This window comes from Tenrec ecaudatus, chromosome 17 (genome assembly GCF_050624435.1).
Source record: "Tenrec ecaudatus isolate mTenEca1 chromosome 17, mTenEca1.hap1, whole genome shotgun sequence".
NCBI classification, from domain to species: Eukaryota; Metazoa; Chordata; class Mammalia; order Afrosoricida; family Tenrecidae; genus Tenrec; species Tenrec ecaudatus.
In genome coordinates, this window is record NC_134546.1 from 84420880 (window position 1) to 84438204 (window position 17325).

The window sequence follows — 17325 nt, forward strand, 5'->3', positions numbered from 1 at the left end:
GGATTCTAAGGAACTCTCTGGCTGTACTTCCTTCAAAACAGATCTGTTTGTTTTATTGTCAGCCGCCCCACAGTACTTTCATCATTCTCTGTCAACACCATAAGTCAAAAGCCAACATTTTTCTATGGCCCTTCTCATTCACAGTCCAGAGTTCATATTCATATAATAGTATTGAAAAAAATCATGACATGGATTCTCAAGGTGACATTTAAAAACCCTGTCATATGAGCTTCTTGGTGCAGAGATAGAAAGAGACATGGTTATGCCATGGAATTAGTATTGGGTTGCTCACCACAAGGTCAGGGATTCAAACCGGCCAACTCTTTCTTCTGAGTAAGATGAGGTGGTCTATTCCTGTAAATATTTACAGCCAGGGAAAGCTTAAGGAGCAGTTCTAATCAGTCTTATGGGGTTCTTATGAGTCAGAATAAATACAAGACAGTGGGTTTGCTTTCTTTCTTTCTTTATTTTTAAAAAAATCTTTTTATTGGGGCTTATAAGGCTCTTATCACAATCTGTACATACATCAATTCATAATTCACCTTCTACTTGGGTTCCTGGAATCAGCTCGGTTTCCCTTTTTTCCCCCAGTCCCCCTCCTTCCCTTATCCCACCCCTGGTCCCTTAATAGTTTATAAATAATTATTATATCTTATCTTACACTCCCCGGCGTCTCCCCTCACCCACCTACCCATTGCCCGTCTCCCAGAAAGGAGGTTACACATAGATCTCCGAGATTGATTCTCCCTTTCTACACCCCCTTCCCATCTGGTATTGCCACTCCCACCGCTGGTGTTGAGGGGTTCGTCTGCCCTAGATTCCCTGTGTTTCCAGATTCCTACTGCACTGCTGTACATCCTCTGGTATAACCAGGCCCGCGAGGTAGAATTGGGGTCATGACAATTGGGAGGGGAGGAAGCATTCAGGAACTAGAGGAAGGTTTTGAGTTTCATTGTTGCTACACTGAACCCTGAGTGACTCATCTCCTCCCCACTACCCCTCTGGAAGGGATGTCCAGCTGTCTACAGATGGGCATTGGGTCCCCATCATGCACTCCCCCTCTTTCACGGTGATGTGATTCTCACCACCACCCCACCTTTGATGTTGGAGACCTGGTCTCCTCTGTCCTTCATGGTCACCTATGTTGGTGTGCTGCTTCCGTGTGGACTTGTTTGCTTCTGGGTTAGATGGCCGCTTGTTTGCTTTCAAGCTTTTAAGTCCCCAGATGCTATATCTCTCAGTAGCCAGGCACCATCGGCCTTCTTCACCACACTTGCTTATGCACACTTTCGTCTTCAGCGATTATGTGAGGAAGGTGATCACACAATGATTGTTTTTGTTCCTTGGTGTCTGCTACATGGTCCATACAACACCTTGTATTCACTTAGGCCGTGTGCTTCTTCTCTGTGGGCTTTGTTGCTTCTGAGCTAGATGGCCGCTTATTTGCCTTCAAGCCTTTAAGACCCCAGACGCTATATCTTTTTGATAGTAGGGCACCATCAGCTTTCTTCACCACGTTTGCTTACACACACGTCTGTCTTCAGTGATCATGTCGGGAAGGTGGGTATCCTGCAATGACTATTTAGCAGGGCGAGGTGCTATTGTATTGGGGGATTATGCATGAGCAGGCCCAATGTCCATCTGCTACCCTACTACTGAACCTATAAATATATGCACATAAGTCTATTGCCCCCATAATCATAAATATATTTAAATATGTACATGTCTGTATTTAGGCTTCTCTGTATGCACTTTGCCTCCTACTCCTTTCCTCTATTTCCTCTCGCTTTCCTCCCGTCCCATTACCATGTTTAGCCTTCATTCTGGGGGTTTGCTTTCTTTAGGGAAGCTTTTTCGTTAGTGAGCTCCAATGCTTTATTTACTGAGTTTTCCTCAGTGCTCAAGAGTATCTGGTGTGCTCATACCTCTTAGACCTCTTAATGAATAAATTAATGCATGAATTAATGGATACATGTGTTCCAAACAAACAAACAAACAGTTACACTGGAACTGTGATAATTTTATGATTGCCAATATTGGATTCTGGGAAGGCTAAAAATTCAATGAAGGCCTGTGGGTCACATCATTCCCATCTCTGACATCTGACTCAACCAACCTGTTTCAAGAATCAGCTTTGGTCCATTAACCTACTGTTCATAGTCCCTACCTCTTATAATAGCCAGTAGCACTCAAAGGCGAATGCCTGGTGTGGTTTCTTACTTAAATGAGAGGATCACCCCATCCCAATCAGGGGATTCCAGAGGCTGCTGAGTCAGGGAGCCTGGAACAAAAATGTCTGTCTTCTTGCTCTTCCTCCTTCTGATGGTGCTATAATTCACCTTAGGTCAGTGGCAGGGAAATGCAGTGGTTCACAGCAGATTCAAAGACAGATGGGGCATTTAATGCTTGTTCTCAAAACTCCAGGTGTCCTGTTCTGGGTGCAGTCAGGCCCTCAGGGGGTGAAACCTTCACAGACTCACCCTCACCTGCACCATCACTGGGGATTCTGTCTCTAGCACCAGCGCTATTTGGGATTGAATCAGGCAGCTTTCTAAGAAAGGTCTGTAGTGGACACGAAGGACTCACTATAGTTCAAAGTGGGGCAGAGATTACATGACACTTGCCAAATATGATCTAGTCATCAGCCCAGGCATATCCAAGAACGAGCTTTCCCTGCAGCTGAGCTCCGTGACCACCGAGGACATGCTGTGAATTACTATGCAGGAGACACAGTGAAGGGAATTCAGAGTGAGACCACCCACAAATCATTTAGCTGGAGATGTAGAGTTGCTGGACAGAGGGGGTGTTCTGACCAGCAAGGGGGACACTGAGGCACAAACAGCACAGACCCAGGATTCCGCGCCTGTGCCTTGTATGTATGACACTTCTTTGAGGGTCCCTTGTACATATACACCCGAGTGTTAGGAAATATTACTGATATAAAACATAGAAATCTTGAACAAAACCCTCAAATTATAAAGCTATTATTTTCTTACAGTGTACACTGATGTCTATGTAAGTCTCAAGTCAAAGTTTTCCTTTTTCTAACACTTTCTGAGGGACTCAAATCACGTTCTTTTAAATATCCTTTGCATTTGGGGAATAAAAATAAGCCTGAAGGAGAATATCAGGGATACAAAGTGGATGAGGTAAGGATTCCTTACATATTTTCACAACGACCCAAATATTAAAAAAAACTATAACAATTTTAAATTCATATTAATCTTTGTTGTTGCTAGGTGACAGTGCTCTTCTGGCTCAACACCGCACTTCCAGGAAGCATTCTGGCTGTTCTTACTCCAAGACAGATCTACGTGTTCTTCTCGCAGTCAGTGCTGCTTTCAGTAGCCTTTCCCAAAGCCATGCCTTTCAGGCCGTCCATGTTTCCACAGTCTTCCCTACTCACCGTCCAACTCCCACAGGCACGTGGGCCAAAGTAGCATCATACTCGCTGGTTAACATAGGCTCCCTGAAGCAGATCTATACATAGCCCGCATGGTGCTGTGGGCTGAGTATTGAATTGCTGACCACAGCGCTCGAGTTCAAACTCAGCAGGGAGAAAGATGAAGTTATGTGTGCCTATAAATACTGAGGGCCCTAGAAACCCTAAAGAGCAGTTATATTCAGCCCTAGGGGTTGCTAGGAGTCTGAATCGACCTAATGGCGGTAGATTTAGGGTTTGAGGCAGAAATTGTGTGTTTGCTTGCTTGCTTGCATGACTAGTTCAGCGATTATTCCTCAGTAAAGAAGAGCCCCTAGTGGGTATGTGGCTCTCATATCTTAACAATGAGCAAATGTTCCATACTTGAGGTGTTTAGGCTCTGCTATGCCGATGTGGGGTTCTCTAGAGTATTTTGGTTTCCTATTATTTATAACTGATATATACCAGAAATACATTCAATCATGCGAATTATATGCATATTTACGTGCCCTATAGAAATGAAAGCTGAAGCCTTCTCCTTTGATACAAGGACATTGCCACATAGGTTGCACCTAAACCACTGACACAGACGTGCACTCATCAAGAAGTGACCATGAAAATTCATGTTCCTATTGGCAGCCGCCCTGGGTAAGATAAGACATGGGGCTGGAGAGAACACTGTGGCAGCTGCAGAGCCCTCACCTTCTGGTTTACTTCCTCACAGGTGTGCATGCCCAGATGCAGTTAGTGCAGTCTGAGGCCAAGGTGCAGAAGCCAGGAGAGTAGGTAAAGGTGTCCTGTAGGACTTCCGGATACACCTTTTCCAACTACGGTACGAATTAGGTGTGATGAGCACCAGGAAAAGGCAATCAGTGGATGAGCTGGATCAACACCCACACTGGGAAGTCAACATATGCCCTGGGCTTTGCACAGTCCCAAAAGACATCTCCTCGGATGTGTCATTCAGCACAGCTTATCTACAGATTGGCAGCCTGAACTCTGAGGACACTGCCACCTCTTCCTGTGTGAGACAGACGCTGTAGAAATCCACATCCTGAGAGCGTCAGGACACCTGAGGGGAGGGCAGCTGTACTCGCTGAGGCAGTCACTCGGAATATATAGTTGAATCTTCTCTTTACTTACCAGTTATGAACTTAGAGATGAGAAACAAAGAAAATTACTTCCTGTGAAATTAGCATTACAATACTATGAAATTATATCAGCCCCTCTAGGGGGGAGGATAAGAAATACCTTGGTATGTAGCCTTTCCTTAGCTCTCTGTGTAACTACTTCCATCTCCGTACTGACAACTATGCAGACTCCATGACGGGTTAATTTACCACCTCCAGAGACAATGACAAGAACACGGTTTATTGGCAAATAGAAGGTTGGGAAGTGGAAGGCAAGGCCATCTAGTACTCTGTGAGAAAAAAGAGAGAGGGAGTCAGTGTGATCCCAGACACAGACTCCCTGTTGGGAGAGACCTGCGCTGCAGGGGTTACTCAGAACCCACAGATCCCAGGACACACCCCAGGGGCATGTGCAGATGCATGGTTTCAGGGTTGGCTTCTTGTGGTCTGGGGATGCATCTCCATTGCACTGTTTCCCCCAACAAATTTGTCTATTGTTATGACAAAGGAATGCAAGATTAATGTATACGAAATATGTAAAATCAGACCTATTACACATAGGATGTACAATAATGGAATTGAAATCTCATCAGCAGAAAGTGAGGAGGAAGGAGCACATAAAATATAATTTTAATCATTAGTGTTATTCCTCACTTATTTGTATGTTAAAGTTTACAGCAAATGCGTTTTTCAAGTACTGTTTGATAATAGATGTATTGGTTGGATTTCCTTGAAGGCGGATATGATCTTTTCACAGACAGTACTGCATTCCATGATGGGTTTAGCAAGATCCTTTCTGACAATGAATGCCATCCCCTTCTCTTCATTGTGTTGTTCTTGGCATAGTAAATCTTATGATTTCCTGATCAACTTGCAATACCATTTAAGTCCATTTAAGCTCACTAATTCCAAGGATATCAAGCAAACATCAAGCATCCCATATCATCTTTGGCCCCTTCCAGTTTTCCTCAATTTATAGTATGCAAATGATCAGCTTTGATCATCAGAAGACTTTTGGAGCTGTTTCGCATTACCCTGAGACATGTTCTATCAGCAAATGAAGATCCTGACGGCTCCACTCCCAGAGGCTTTACCCAAATAACACCATCATGGCCGACTCCCTTCCAAGAAACCAGCTCCACTTCAGTTACATTTTGAGTGCCCTCGAACATGAGGGGCCCATCCTCTGACAGTAGCTTCAATGATTTCCTAATTCCTTTCCTTAGGCTGTCAGTATTTAACAATACTTCAAAAGTATGCATAAGATTTTCAAAGCTTCTTCCACTGAAGAATGTAGTGGGGTCCTTCTAAATTGTCTAGTCTTAGTCTGGAAGCTTTGATGAAATCGGTTCACTTTGGGTGTCCCTGCTGGCATTTGATATAACAGTGACATATCTTCCAGCATCACAGCAACACACAAGCCACCACAGTATGATGAACTAGCAGACAGGTGGTGAGAATATAACATTATTCCTTCCAAATATATCATACAAATTCTGGCTAATATTTTAAATGCAATAAATAAGTAATAGCAGAACTCCACCAAATAGTGGAGTAATTCAATTTAATATTTTCAATTATGGTCTTAACAATTAAATAAAAAGCCATGAGGACATCAAGAATTTAATAAGTAAACAAATAAATGGGTCTAGCAAACTAGAATCAGTGACCAATACATAGCATACTCAACCAAAACCAAAATATATTGCTCCCGTTAAGCTTGGATTTATTTCAGAAATAAAGTTAAGCATGAAATGAATAGAAACAGAAACATAGATAATAAAAATTCAGATAGATGAGAGATACAAAATATGGACAGGCTATTTAGAGAAAATTGACAGCTAAATCGATAGTTCAGCAGATTGATAGACCATTTAATAGATTTATGATAGATAGATAGATAGATAGATAGATAGATAGATAGATAGATAGAAAGACAGCAGAGATAGGAAAATGTGTAGATGGATGGCAGAGAGAAAGAGAAACACATTCAACAAACACCAGTGTCATTGTGCATTTAAGTTCAGGGATTTGGGCTGAGTCCAGGCAGATGGTGTTCAGAGAACACTCTTGTCTATCCTGAGATAAATTGAAGACTAAATGCACAAACTACTACATGAGGTATGTTATAAGGAGTAAGGATGTTATAAAACAATGATTCACTCTTCAAGAGATTATCTCAAGTACCTGGGTCCCCACAGCAGGAATAAATCACCTATTTGATGTGTGTGGTTATGCAGGTAAAAGTAGGTCAGGGAAGCTATGTGAGACCAGACTGTAAGCACCATGAGGGTAATGTTGGGATGTATTGCACAGGGTCTCAGGACAAACAGGCACATGACCCAGATTCAAGACTCAGTGCCTGGGGAACAAGATACAGGTTTCCTAGCAGCATTTGGGCCTCTCCTACCCCATTCCCTTGTGTCATGATTTTTAGTCCTCTTCCTGTCATTGAGAACTGATATTTAGATGTTTTTTTAGCATAACTCTCAACTCCAGTGAACAGAGGGAAGAGAATGAAGCATGGAATTAGGACATCTTCTCGGGGTCCTTGTTCTTTTCTTGGGAGACCCCGAGTGCATAACCCACAACCTGAGGTGCTCTCTCCACATCAGAGGAGAACTGAAGGGAAACGTTGTAATATTATTTTCTATTTTTATCTTTACACTTTCTTGTGGATTGCGTGAAGGTGTACCGAGAAGATTAATGTTCATTCAACTATTTATACACTCTTGTTTCATTTCATTGACTGCAATACACACAAACTCCTGTTACAATTACCTTTTCTTTCCAAACATTCTGAATGTTCCCTGGATAAATGTTGCCCTTTTAATCACAGAAGTTTGATAGTTTTAAGGTTATTGTATCTCTCCAGGACAATTGCTTCCTGGGAGGTTTGTGGATTATTTGATTGGAAGTTTTTCCAAGGGGTGAGTTCAGTCCCACACCTGAAGGGATGCTGACAGCCATATTCTCAGGACTTCCACAAGTCTACCCAACCAGTAAGCATAGTGTTTTTATTTTCTTTGTGTGTGTGTGCATGCGTGTGTATTCTTTCACTTTTTATCCCACTCTGCCCAAGACCTTCTAATGCTACCTGTTACAGCGAAGTGGGTACTGATAGCAAGGTACCACCCATATCTTCTGGTCATAGGGTTCAGGAGACTTGTATCCATGATTCATTACATTAGATGAATGGTGTCCATGTGTCTTCAATGATCATCACTCTGGAAAGGGAGAAACAATTAGCTGCACCTCATGTGGTTTAAAGTCCCCTGTCACTACTCTCAAAACCCAGATGTAGGACATTATCTTTGTGGGCTGTTATGTCAGCGGTTCTTGGTGTTCTCTAACCTCCAAGGCCTCCTCTTCAGAGAGAAAAGTTAACCCACTGATGGTTTTCTTTAGTTTAGATCACAGTAGATCAGAGTAATGTTTAGACAGATTATGAAACTAATGAAGGTGAAATATTCCACATTTTGGACTTTTAACATCTCTTGTGAACAGAGTTCCACTGTCAGAGAGTTGGTAACAAGGGCCAGGTTGACCATGAGTGTTCAGAGAGACACACTCATCTTTGGCTTTAATCTGCACAGATTTGTCTGGCACTCCGAGTAAAGCTGACATTTCCTGAGATTTGTTTCCTCTCCTCAGGCAGCAGGAAGCACAGGGCAGACCTGGGCACTAGGACATACCTGAGAGTCTACTGAAAAGGGACCATTCGGGAGATAAGATTCTTCAGTGTCTTCACTAAGGAGTCAAAGGTACTTTCTATCCTGGACATAATTCCCTGCAGACAGTAAGGAGGGACTGTCTGTGAGAGCCCAGGCTCCTTGGGCTGCAGCTTCACACCGGGTTTCAAACCACTGTCACCTGAGTGTGGACTGAGAGATGCACTGAGTGGAGAACCACGGTTCAATACTTTCTGGGGTTAATGTGTCAATGCCTGTGTGTTTGTGTCTTTTTGTGAGTGTTGTGTGATGTTATTAGGATCAGGTTCTGTCCCTCTCAACAGTCCCAAGACCCACACCTCCCCCTGCCTTGGGTTTCCAGGGTTATAAGGCTGGAGGAGTCTGACATGGAGGGCAGGGCAGAAATATGCAAAGTGGAAGACATCCATTTTAGACCCACAGGCTACCTCCCCAGGGGAAGCACCCTCATCACCCAGCTGGGGACCACAATGTGATTACTTTCCATCCTCCTTGCAAGATGGAGTTCTGCCACCCTAACTCTCCTCATTACTCTTCTCCCAGGTCAGGATCGCCACAGGGTCTGAGAAGAATGGAGGGGAGTGTGTGAAGAGGAAATCTCTGATCTCTGAATCCTATTTCCACAGGTGTCTGTGCCCAGGTGTAGCTGGTGCAGTCTAGGGCAGAGATGAAGAGACCTGGAGAATCTTTGAGGATCTCTTGTAAGACATCTGGGTTCAGCTTTACTAGCTACTATTTGCAGTGGATTAGGCAGATACCTGGAATAGGCTTGGAATGGATAGGAAGAATTGATCCTGAAAACTCTCAAAGTACAACCCATCCTTCCAAGGAAAAGTCAGCATCTCCACAGGCAACTCCATCAGCACCATGTCCCTGCAGTGGAGCAGCCTGAAGGACTTAGACACGGCCATGTATTACTGTGCAAGACACACAGTGAGAGAAACCACTTCCTGAGAGGGTAGAAACCCTCAGAGCAGAAGTCTCAGAGGCACCTCTCAGTTCAGCAGAAGAGGAAAACTGTCCGCTGTCTCCTACAGAGTGAGAACATGAGATCATGTCACCAGCCACTGAAATGGCAGGGAGGCATCTCCCCCATGGGGCCTCTGATGCCTTTTATTAGATTAGACTCCCCTGGAGTAGCCCAGTCTGTGACAGCTGAATAACAGCAGTGCTGTAGAGCAAGGGAGGCAAGGTTTTGTTTGAAATTTTCAGAGTTCAGCCATTGCTGCCCTTGAAGAATGAGCAGGTGCATTGTCTTACAGGAAAGAAAAACCTCAGCTCAAATTTCCTGGCCTTTTTCTCACCAACCATTCTCGGTATTATTAGAACTTCTTCCTGATAAGTAGCCACAGTCCCCTCAAATGCTCATTTGTTTGCCTTCTAACTTGATTTACCTGCCTGCATTCAAATTGATTTGGAGAGAGCTTTATAAAACTCTACTGGTGGCTCTCTTCCGGCCTGGCACTTGGCCTGTGAGTGCGCCGAGAAGATGGGGGAGCCCAGAGATGCTAGTGTCTCCCAGGGGCTGAGGTCGCATGTGGTGAGAGGGTAGTCGCCAAAGAGGTAAGGGATGAAGCGCGCTCAGGCTGCGCCTGAAGAGTGAGCGAGCGGGCAGGCAATGAGCTGATCCTGATGAGCGGCCAGCTGCTGCACTTGCTACCCAATCTGTCAGGGGCGTCCAGGGGCAGTGGAAGCCACAGAAAGTACAGGGCCACCCTGAAGAAGGAGAAGCGAAAGAAGCTTGGGCAGGAGCTCGCGCGACTGGGAGACTCAGGACTGTCACTGGAGGAGCCAGATGTGGTGGCTTTAGCTGAAGAATGCCACCAAGAGGAGCAGAAGTTGTAGGAGACAGAGAGGCAAAATTTACACGAGGAGTGGTTGCTGAGAGAGCAGAAGGCCCAAGAAGAATTCCGGATAAAGAAAGAAAAGGAAGAGGCGGCCAGAAGACGGCAGGAAGAACTAGAGCGGAAGTTAAAAGAAGAATGGGAAGCGCAGCAGAGGAAAGAGCGGGAGGAGGAGGAGGAGCAGAAGCTGCAGGAGAAGCATGAGAAAGAGGAAGCCATGCAGAAGATGCTGCATCAGGCGGAAAATGAGTTGGAAAACGGTGCCACATGGCAAAACCCAGAGCCACCCTTGGATGTAAGAATACTGGAGAAAGACCGGACCTTTTGTCCATTCTACAGTAAAACCGGAGCGTGCCGATTCAGAGACAGATGTTCACGGAAGCACAATTTCCCAGCATCGAGTCCCGCCCTTCTTGTGAAAAGCATGTTCACGACGTTTGGCATGGAGCAGTGCCAAGTGGATGACTATGACCCGGATGCCAGCCTGGAGTACAGCGAGACCTACCAGCAGTTTCTGGAGTTCTATGACGATGTGCTCCCTGAGTTCAAGAACGTGGGGAAGGTGGTACAGTTCAAGGTCAGCTGCAACTTTGAACCTCATCTGAGGGGCAACGTGTATGTCCAGTATCAATCAGAAGACTGCCAAGCAGCCCTTTCTCTGTTTAATGGATGGTGGTACGCGGGACGACAGCTGCAGGGCGAATTCTGCCCGGTGACCTGGTGGCAAATGGCTATTTGTGGTTTATTCGAGCCCCAGCAGTGCCCCCGCGGCAAGCACTGCAAGTTTCTCCACGTGTTCCGAAATCCCAACAATGAGTTTTGGGAAGCGGACAGAGACATGTACCTGTCCCCAGATGGGACTAGCTCATCCTATGGGAAGAGCTCAGATCGGAGAGAGAGGCTGGGCCACCGTAACAGCTACTACAACAGGTCCAGGGGAAGACAGAGTCCTAGTTCCGACTATTCGTACCACAGAAACGGGGAGTTGGAGAGGAGAAGTCGGCACAGGGGAAAGAAATCTCATAAGCATGTGTCCAAAAGCCGAGACAGGCGCAGCTCCTGAAGTAGAGGCAGGAAAAGAGGCCGCAGCCCCGGAGGCCCCATAGCCGTGGGAGGAGGCAGGCATGTAGCAGAGATAGAAACACCCAGAGCCCCAAAGCCAGGTAAATTGCTTTTGGTACTAAATGGATTTCTAGTTATTCTGGCTGCTGAGCACGCTGGCCAGAAGGGATGTGTGCCGAGCCGCGGACTCGAAAGTAAAAAGGTGCGTTAGTGTAGGAAATGGAGACAAGAGTGTACATGGAGGGCATGCTAACCTGCGCAGCTAGTTCACTTAATCTGGGAGGGTCCAGCATGGATTTTTCTAGTTACTGTGGGGCTGCGGGTGAATGTTTTCACCCTGAAACATGGCTTCATTTCCAAAAGCCCCAATTCGGACAGGACTGTACTCGCTGAATCTGCCAGTGTATTTTGCCCTCTCCCAAGGGTTGGATTTTTATTTAAAATTTTGTACTCTTTAAAGAAGCCTTTGCTGAAAACAATTGAAATAGATAACCCCCCACAATAAAAATAAACAGTGTATTTCTTGAAAAAACAAAAACAAAAAAACTCTCCTGGTGGAGCAGTGGGGCTGTGGCCTTAACAAACTGCTCATGGATCCCAGACCTTCTACCAGTCAGTTACACTCATAGGGAAATACTTGGTATAGTTTCCTGGTTAAAAAATGACCTCCCCAGAAGGAGACTCGAGTCTGCTGAGCCAGGATGTACTTGGTTCAGAAATGTTTACCTCCTTCCTTCCCCTCTTTCTCCTGAAATGCTGGTCCAACCATGGAGTCAGTGTCAGGGAAAGAGTGTTTTGGATTGAGTAGATTCAGGCAGCATCCAGGGAGAGGCCATGGTGTACAAAGATCTCCTACTTGTGGTCACTGTAGTGCTGACATTGAACCTGCCAAGAAACATTTCTACCTACCTGTGACCTCTGTGAGCACTGAGGACACATCTGTGTATTACCGTGCAGGCGGACACAGAGAGGGAAGTCAGTGTGGCCCTCACAGGACAGCTCTGGGGTTGGACTGCCTGGGGCTTTTCGACCAGCAAGGGGCATTCAAGACAAACAACAAGCCCAGGATGCAGGAGCAGGTAGATTGCGGAGCACAGGTGGGGCTTTCTGCTGTGTCTTGAGTTGGTTTTGTTCCCACCGTTCTCAAAGATATCCAGGGGAAACCCTATTTACAATTGCAGGAGTGTATTAATGTCTCCTAAATTGTAACAAGAAACTCTCAAAGACATCAAGTTGACTTTCTACCCAAAGTGACCGTATAGCATAGGCTCGAATTACCTCTGTAAACGGTATTTGCATAGAAGTGGCTAGTCTTGAAATCTAGGAGTACATATGGAGGCCAAGTGAAAAGGAGGGATGGGGAAGAAAAGGAAAATAAGAGATATGTGGCGAAGATTTAGGGCGCAGGCCCATCCGAGGGGAGGGTACTGTTTTTGTCTCCACAGGGAAAGAGGGACCAGATTCATATCCAGTGTTCTGGGATGCAAATGCACCCGGATGGCATGGAGTGGGGAGCCAGGGGAGGGTCCTGAGGGCTCCGTCCCTATACCAGCTACATGGCCAACTGCCCTCCTTCCCAGAAGAATGTACTTTACAGGACGGCACTAAAGCTACCGCTAGGGGAGAGGGACATGTCTGACCAGAGAACATGGGAGCAAATGAAAGGGGAGGAATAGAGAGTAGAGCACAACCTGGCACACCAGGCCTAGAGGACAATATCCCTGCTCTGAATAGCCAATGCACTGAGTGAACCAGATGGCTGGCCCCAGTATGAGACACAATGTCCCTCATGGATCCATGGACCTACGGGGAACAACACTGGAGACTCAGTGTTGAGATTGGCCCGGACTGACCCCATGACACCGAGGCCAAATACTAAAAGCATGCGGCAGAGTAATGCGGGGAGCAGAGCAGGGAGCTCTCAAGGGGGTGCAAAGGATAGGCTTGGGGTCAGAGCATGGCACCCCAATGGACTTGATTGCAGGAAATGCCTACAGGTGAAAAATCAGACCTTGATCTATTTACAGGTTTTTCTTTGTATTAATTTTTTTTCTTTTTTAAAAATTTATTTATTCTTTTATGAGTCATTGGTTTTCTTTTTTGTTGTCATCATTGTGTTCTCTTTTTTCTATTTGTCTTTCTATGCCTTGTTTTTTGGGTGCATATTATTATCTCTGCAAATCTATCTAGATAAGATAGACTGGGTGAACAGCCTGGAGGAGAAAACAATGGGACCTATGGTTTCAGGGGGACATGGAGAGGGGTAGGTGGGGGTAAGAAGGTGGTGTTGACTAACCCAGGGACAAGGGAACAACAAGTGATCCAAAATTATTGGAAAGGAGGGTGTGAGAGGCCTGGTAAGGGGAATATAACCAAGAGAAAATACTGAAACCCAAATGAATGTTGATCATGATAGTGGGACAAGAGGAAAGTAAAAGGAAATAGAGGAAAGAACTAGGAGACAAGGACTATTCATAGAGGACTAAATACAGGCATGTACATGTGTAAATATATTTGTATATGATGATGGGGAAATAGATCTATGTGCATATGTTTATAGGTTTAGTATTAAGGTAGCAGATGGACATTGGGCCTCCACTCAAGTACTTACTCAATGCAAGAGCAATTTGTTCTATTAAATTGACATTCCATGATGCTCACCTTCCAGACACAATCGCTGAAGACAAAGCGGATGCATATGCAAATATGGTGAAGAAAGCTGATGGTGCCTGGCTATCAGAAGATATAGCATCTGAGGTCTTAAAGACTTGAAGGTTAACAAGCAATCATCTAGATCAGAAGCATCAAAACCCACATGGAAGACGTACACCAGCCTGTATGACCATGAGGTGTAGTAGGAACCAGGTATCAGACATCAAAGAACAAAAAAACTCATATCAGTGGGTGCCCACCTTCCTGATATGATCATGAAGACAAATGTGTGCATAAGCAAATGTGATGAAGAAAGCTGATGGTGGCTAGCTATCAAAAGCTATAGCATCTGGGGTCTTAAAGGTTTGAAGATAAACAAGCAGCCATCTAGCTCAGAAGCACAAAGCCCACATGGAAGAAACACACCAGCCCATGTGACCATGAGCTGTTGAAAGGATCAGGTGCAAGGCATCAATGAACGAAAAATCATATCATTTTAAATGAGGTTGAGTGCAGAGTTGGAGACCCAAAGCCCATCTGTAGGGAACTGGACATCCCTTACTGAATGGTAGCGGGGAGGAGATGAGTCAGTCAGGTTGCAGGGTAGCAATGATGAAACATACAACTTTCCAAAAAGGAAAATACAAATATAGTCCACAAAATAAGTGATATGAAAGTGGCAGGCTTATCCCCAGTCGATAGTGGAAAATGTGTGTGTCCAAGGGCTGAGTGTGTGGGGTGATCTGGCAGTCCACTGGGTTTCTGCTGTCCCCAGAGTCATTGTATGTTATTCACTGCACACCATGGTGTCTATTAACAACTTGCCATCCTCTGCAGTCTGAAAATGAATGACTTTCTAAATTGCTAGTATTATGATGAAGGTAAAACAAATTTATTTTGTTTTAACTTGACATTTAATTCGAGAACTGTGACTATTTCTCAGAAAGTGAACTTTTGCATGAATGCTAACTAAAAGTTAGTGCAAATTTGTATCACAAGTAGAGAATATTTAAGAATAAAAATACATATTATTCAAGGGAACAAGTCATCCAAATCGGTGGTGAGGAGGGTGTAGGAGGCTTGGTAGGGTTTGATCACAGGTAATGTAATTCCTATAGGAATTCCTGAAACCCAAATGAAGGCTGAGTATGATAGTGGGACAAGAGGAAAGCATAAGGGAATAGAGGAACGAAATAGGAGTCAAAGGACATGTATAGAGGTCTAAATAAAGACATGTTCATATGGAAATATATTTGTATATGACGATGGGGAAATAGATCTATGTGTGTATATATATATATATATATATATATATATATATAATGTTTAGTATTAAGGTAGTAGATGGACATTGGGTCTCCACTCAAATACTCCCTCAATGCAAGAATAGTTTGTTCTGTTAAACTGGCATTCCATGATGCTCACCTTCCCGAAACTGTTGCTGAAGACAGTGCAGGTGCATAAGCAAATGTGGAGAAAAAAGCTGACGGCTATCAAAAGATAAAGCTTTTAGGGTCTTAAAGACTTGAAGGTAAACAAGCGGCCGTCTAGTTCAGAAGCAAGAAAGCCCACGTGGAAGTAGCACACCAGCTTGTGTGATCACGAGGTGCCGAAGAGATGAGTTGTCAGGCATCAAAGAACAAAAAAAAAAAAACCAAAACCATATTATTTTGTGCACAATTTCCTGATATGATCGCTGAAGGAAAATGGGTGTGTAAGCAAATGTGGTGAAGAAAACTGATGGTGCCTGGCTAACAAAAGATATAACATTTCGGGTCTTAAAGGCTTGAAGGTAAACAAGCAGTCATCTAGCTCAGAAGCAACAAAGCCCAAAATAAAGGAACACTGTGTGATCACGAGATGTTGAAGGGATCAGGTGTCAGACATCAAAGAACAGAAAATCATATCATTGTGTGCTCACTTTTGTGATACTATCACTGAAGACAAATGGGTGCAGAAGCAAAATTGGTGAAGAAAGGTGATGGTGTCTGGCTAACAAAAGATATAGCGTTTGGGGTCTTAATGGCTTGAAGGGAAACAAGCATCCTTCTAGCTCAGAAACAACAAAGTCCACATGGAAGATGCACACCAGCTTGTGGGATGAGGAGGGGTCAAAGGGATCAGGTATCAGGCATCAAAGAACAAAAATTCAAATCATTGTGAATGAGGGGGAATGCAGATTGGGGACCCAAGACCCATCTGTAGGCAACTGGACATTCCCTTACAGAAGAGTCCTGGAGAGGAGACAAGCCAGTCAGGGTACAGTGCAGCAATGATGAAACATACAACTTTCCACTAGTTCCTAAATGCTTCCTCCCCCCCCCCTCTCCTCACTCCCTCACTATCATGATCCCAAGTCTAGCTTACAAATCTAGCTAGAACAGAGGATGTACACTAGTACGGATAGAAACTAGAAGCACAGGAAATCCAGGACAGATGATTGCTTCAGAGTGTCAATACTGGGAGGGTAAAGGGAGGGTGGGGTGGGAAGGGGGAAACGATTACAAGGATCTACATATAACCTCCTCCCTGGGGATGGACAACCGAAAAGTGGGTGAAGGAAGATGTCAGACAGTGTAAGATATGACAAAATAATAATAATTTATGAATTGTCAAGGGTTCATGAGGGAGGGAGGAACAGGGAGGGTGGGGAAAATGAGGAGCTGATACCAAGGGCTTCAGTACAAAGCAAATGTGTTGAGAATGTTCATGGTAACAAATGTACAAAGGTGCTCAACACAATGGATGGTTGTATGGATAGTGAGAAGATTTGTATGAGCCTCTGACAATATGATGAATATATATACATATATAAGTATGTAATATTGAATATCTGGAGACTAGAAGTTCAAATTCCTCTCTTTATTTTGAGCTGACTCTTAAAAGTCAGCATACTTCATGATGGCTCTAAGCACCCTCCTTACTCCCAGCTCCTCTCACACAACAAGCTATGAGGAAAAGCATTCACTCTCTCTCCCAATAGCTAAAGTCAAAGCAAAACACATTTTAAAAATGTTACATGACTGAGTCTTTTATAGTGCCCTTGATATTGCCTTGGCCGCTTCAGCCAAATATGTTAAAGATCAAGTGACTGGAATTTTCTTTTAATTTCCAGGATCCTTCTGCATTTAAACTCTGAAAATATTCTTTAGTGAATCATTACAATTATTATTGTCCATTCCTGCATTTCTTATCCCCCCCCCCTTCATTAAACTCTTTAATTTTTCACTGAAGCTCTAATTTGGTCTTTGGAAGGAGGAACCAAAAAGGAAATCATATGTACATTTCTTGACCATTGATGTCAACCACTTACTTCTAAATTCCTTTTAAAAAAAGACAGAAAGAAAACAAACAATAAATGACAATGAATTTATCATTCCTGGGAAATAAAGTTATCTTTGATAAATAGTCTTCTGTGGCAAGATTATATTTGTTGTCAATATAACATAGTAGCTAAGGTGAATCTGACTACAGTATAAAGAACAATTATGAACATTGGACAATCT

At 44.1% G+C, this 17325-nt stretch overlaps 1 protein-coding gene across 1 annotated transcript; it reads left to right on the forward strand.

The window, feature by feature from the left end:
• The first annotated feature begins 10529 nt into the window (after window positions 1–10529).
• On the forward strand, window positions 10530–11168 carry LOC142430843 (U2 small nuclear ribonucleoprotein auxiliary factor 35 kDa subunit-related protein 2-like). The gene has a single exon (XM_075535869.1). It carries the CDS (start codon window positions 10530–10532, stop codon window positions 11166–11168), a length of 639 nt encoding a protein of 212 aa, XP_075391984.1.
• The last annotated feature ends 6157 nt before the right edge of the window (window positions 11169–17325 follow it).

Bases quoted from the DNA above. Each gene is read 5' to 3' on its own strand.
- LOC142430843 (XM_075535869.1), top strand. From the start codon at position 10,530: ATGTTCACGACGTTTGGCATGGAGCAGTGCCAAGTGGATGACTATGAC.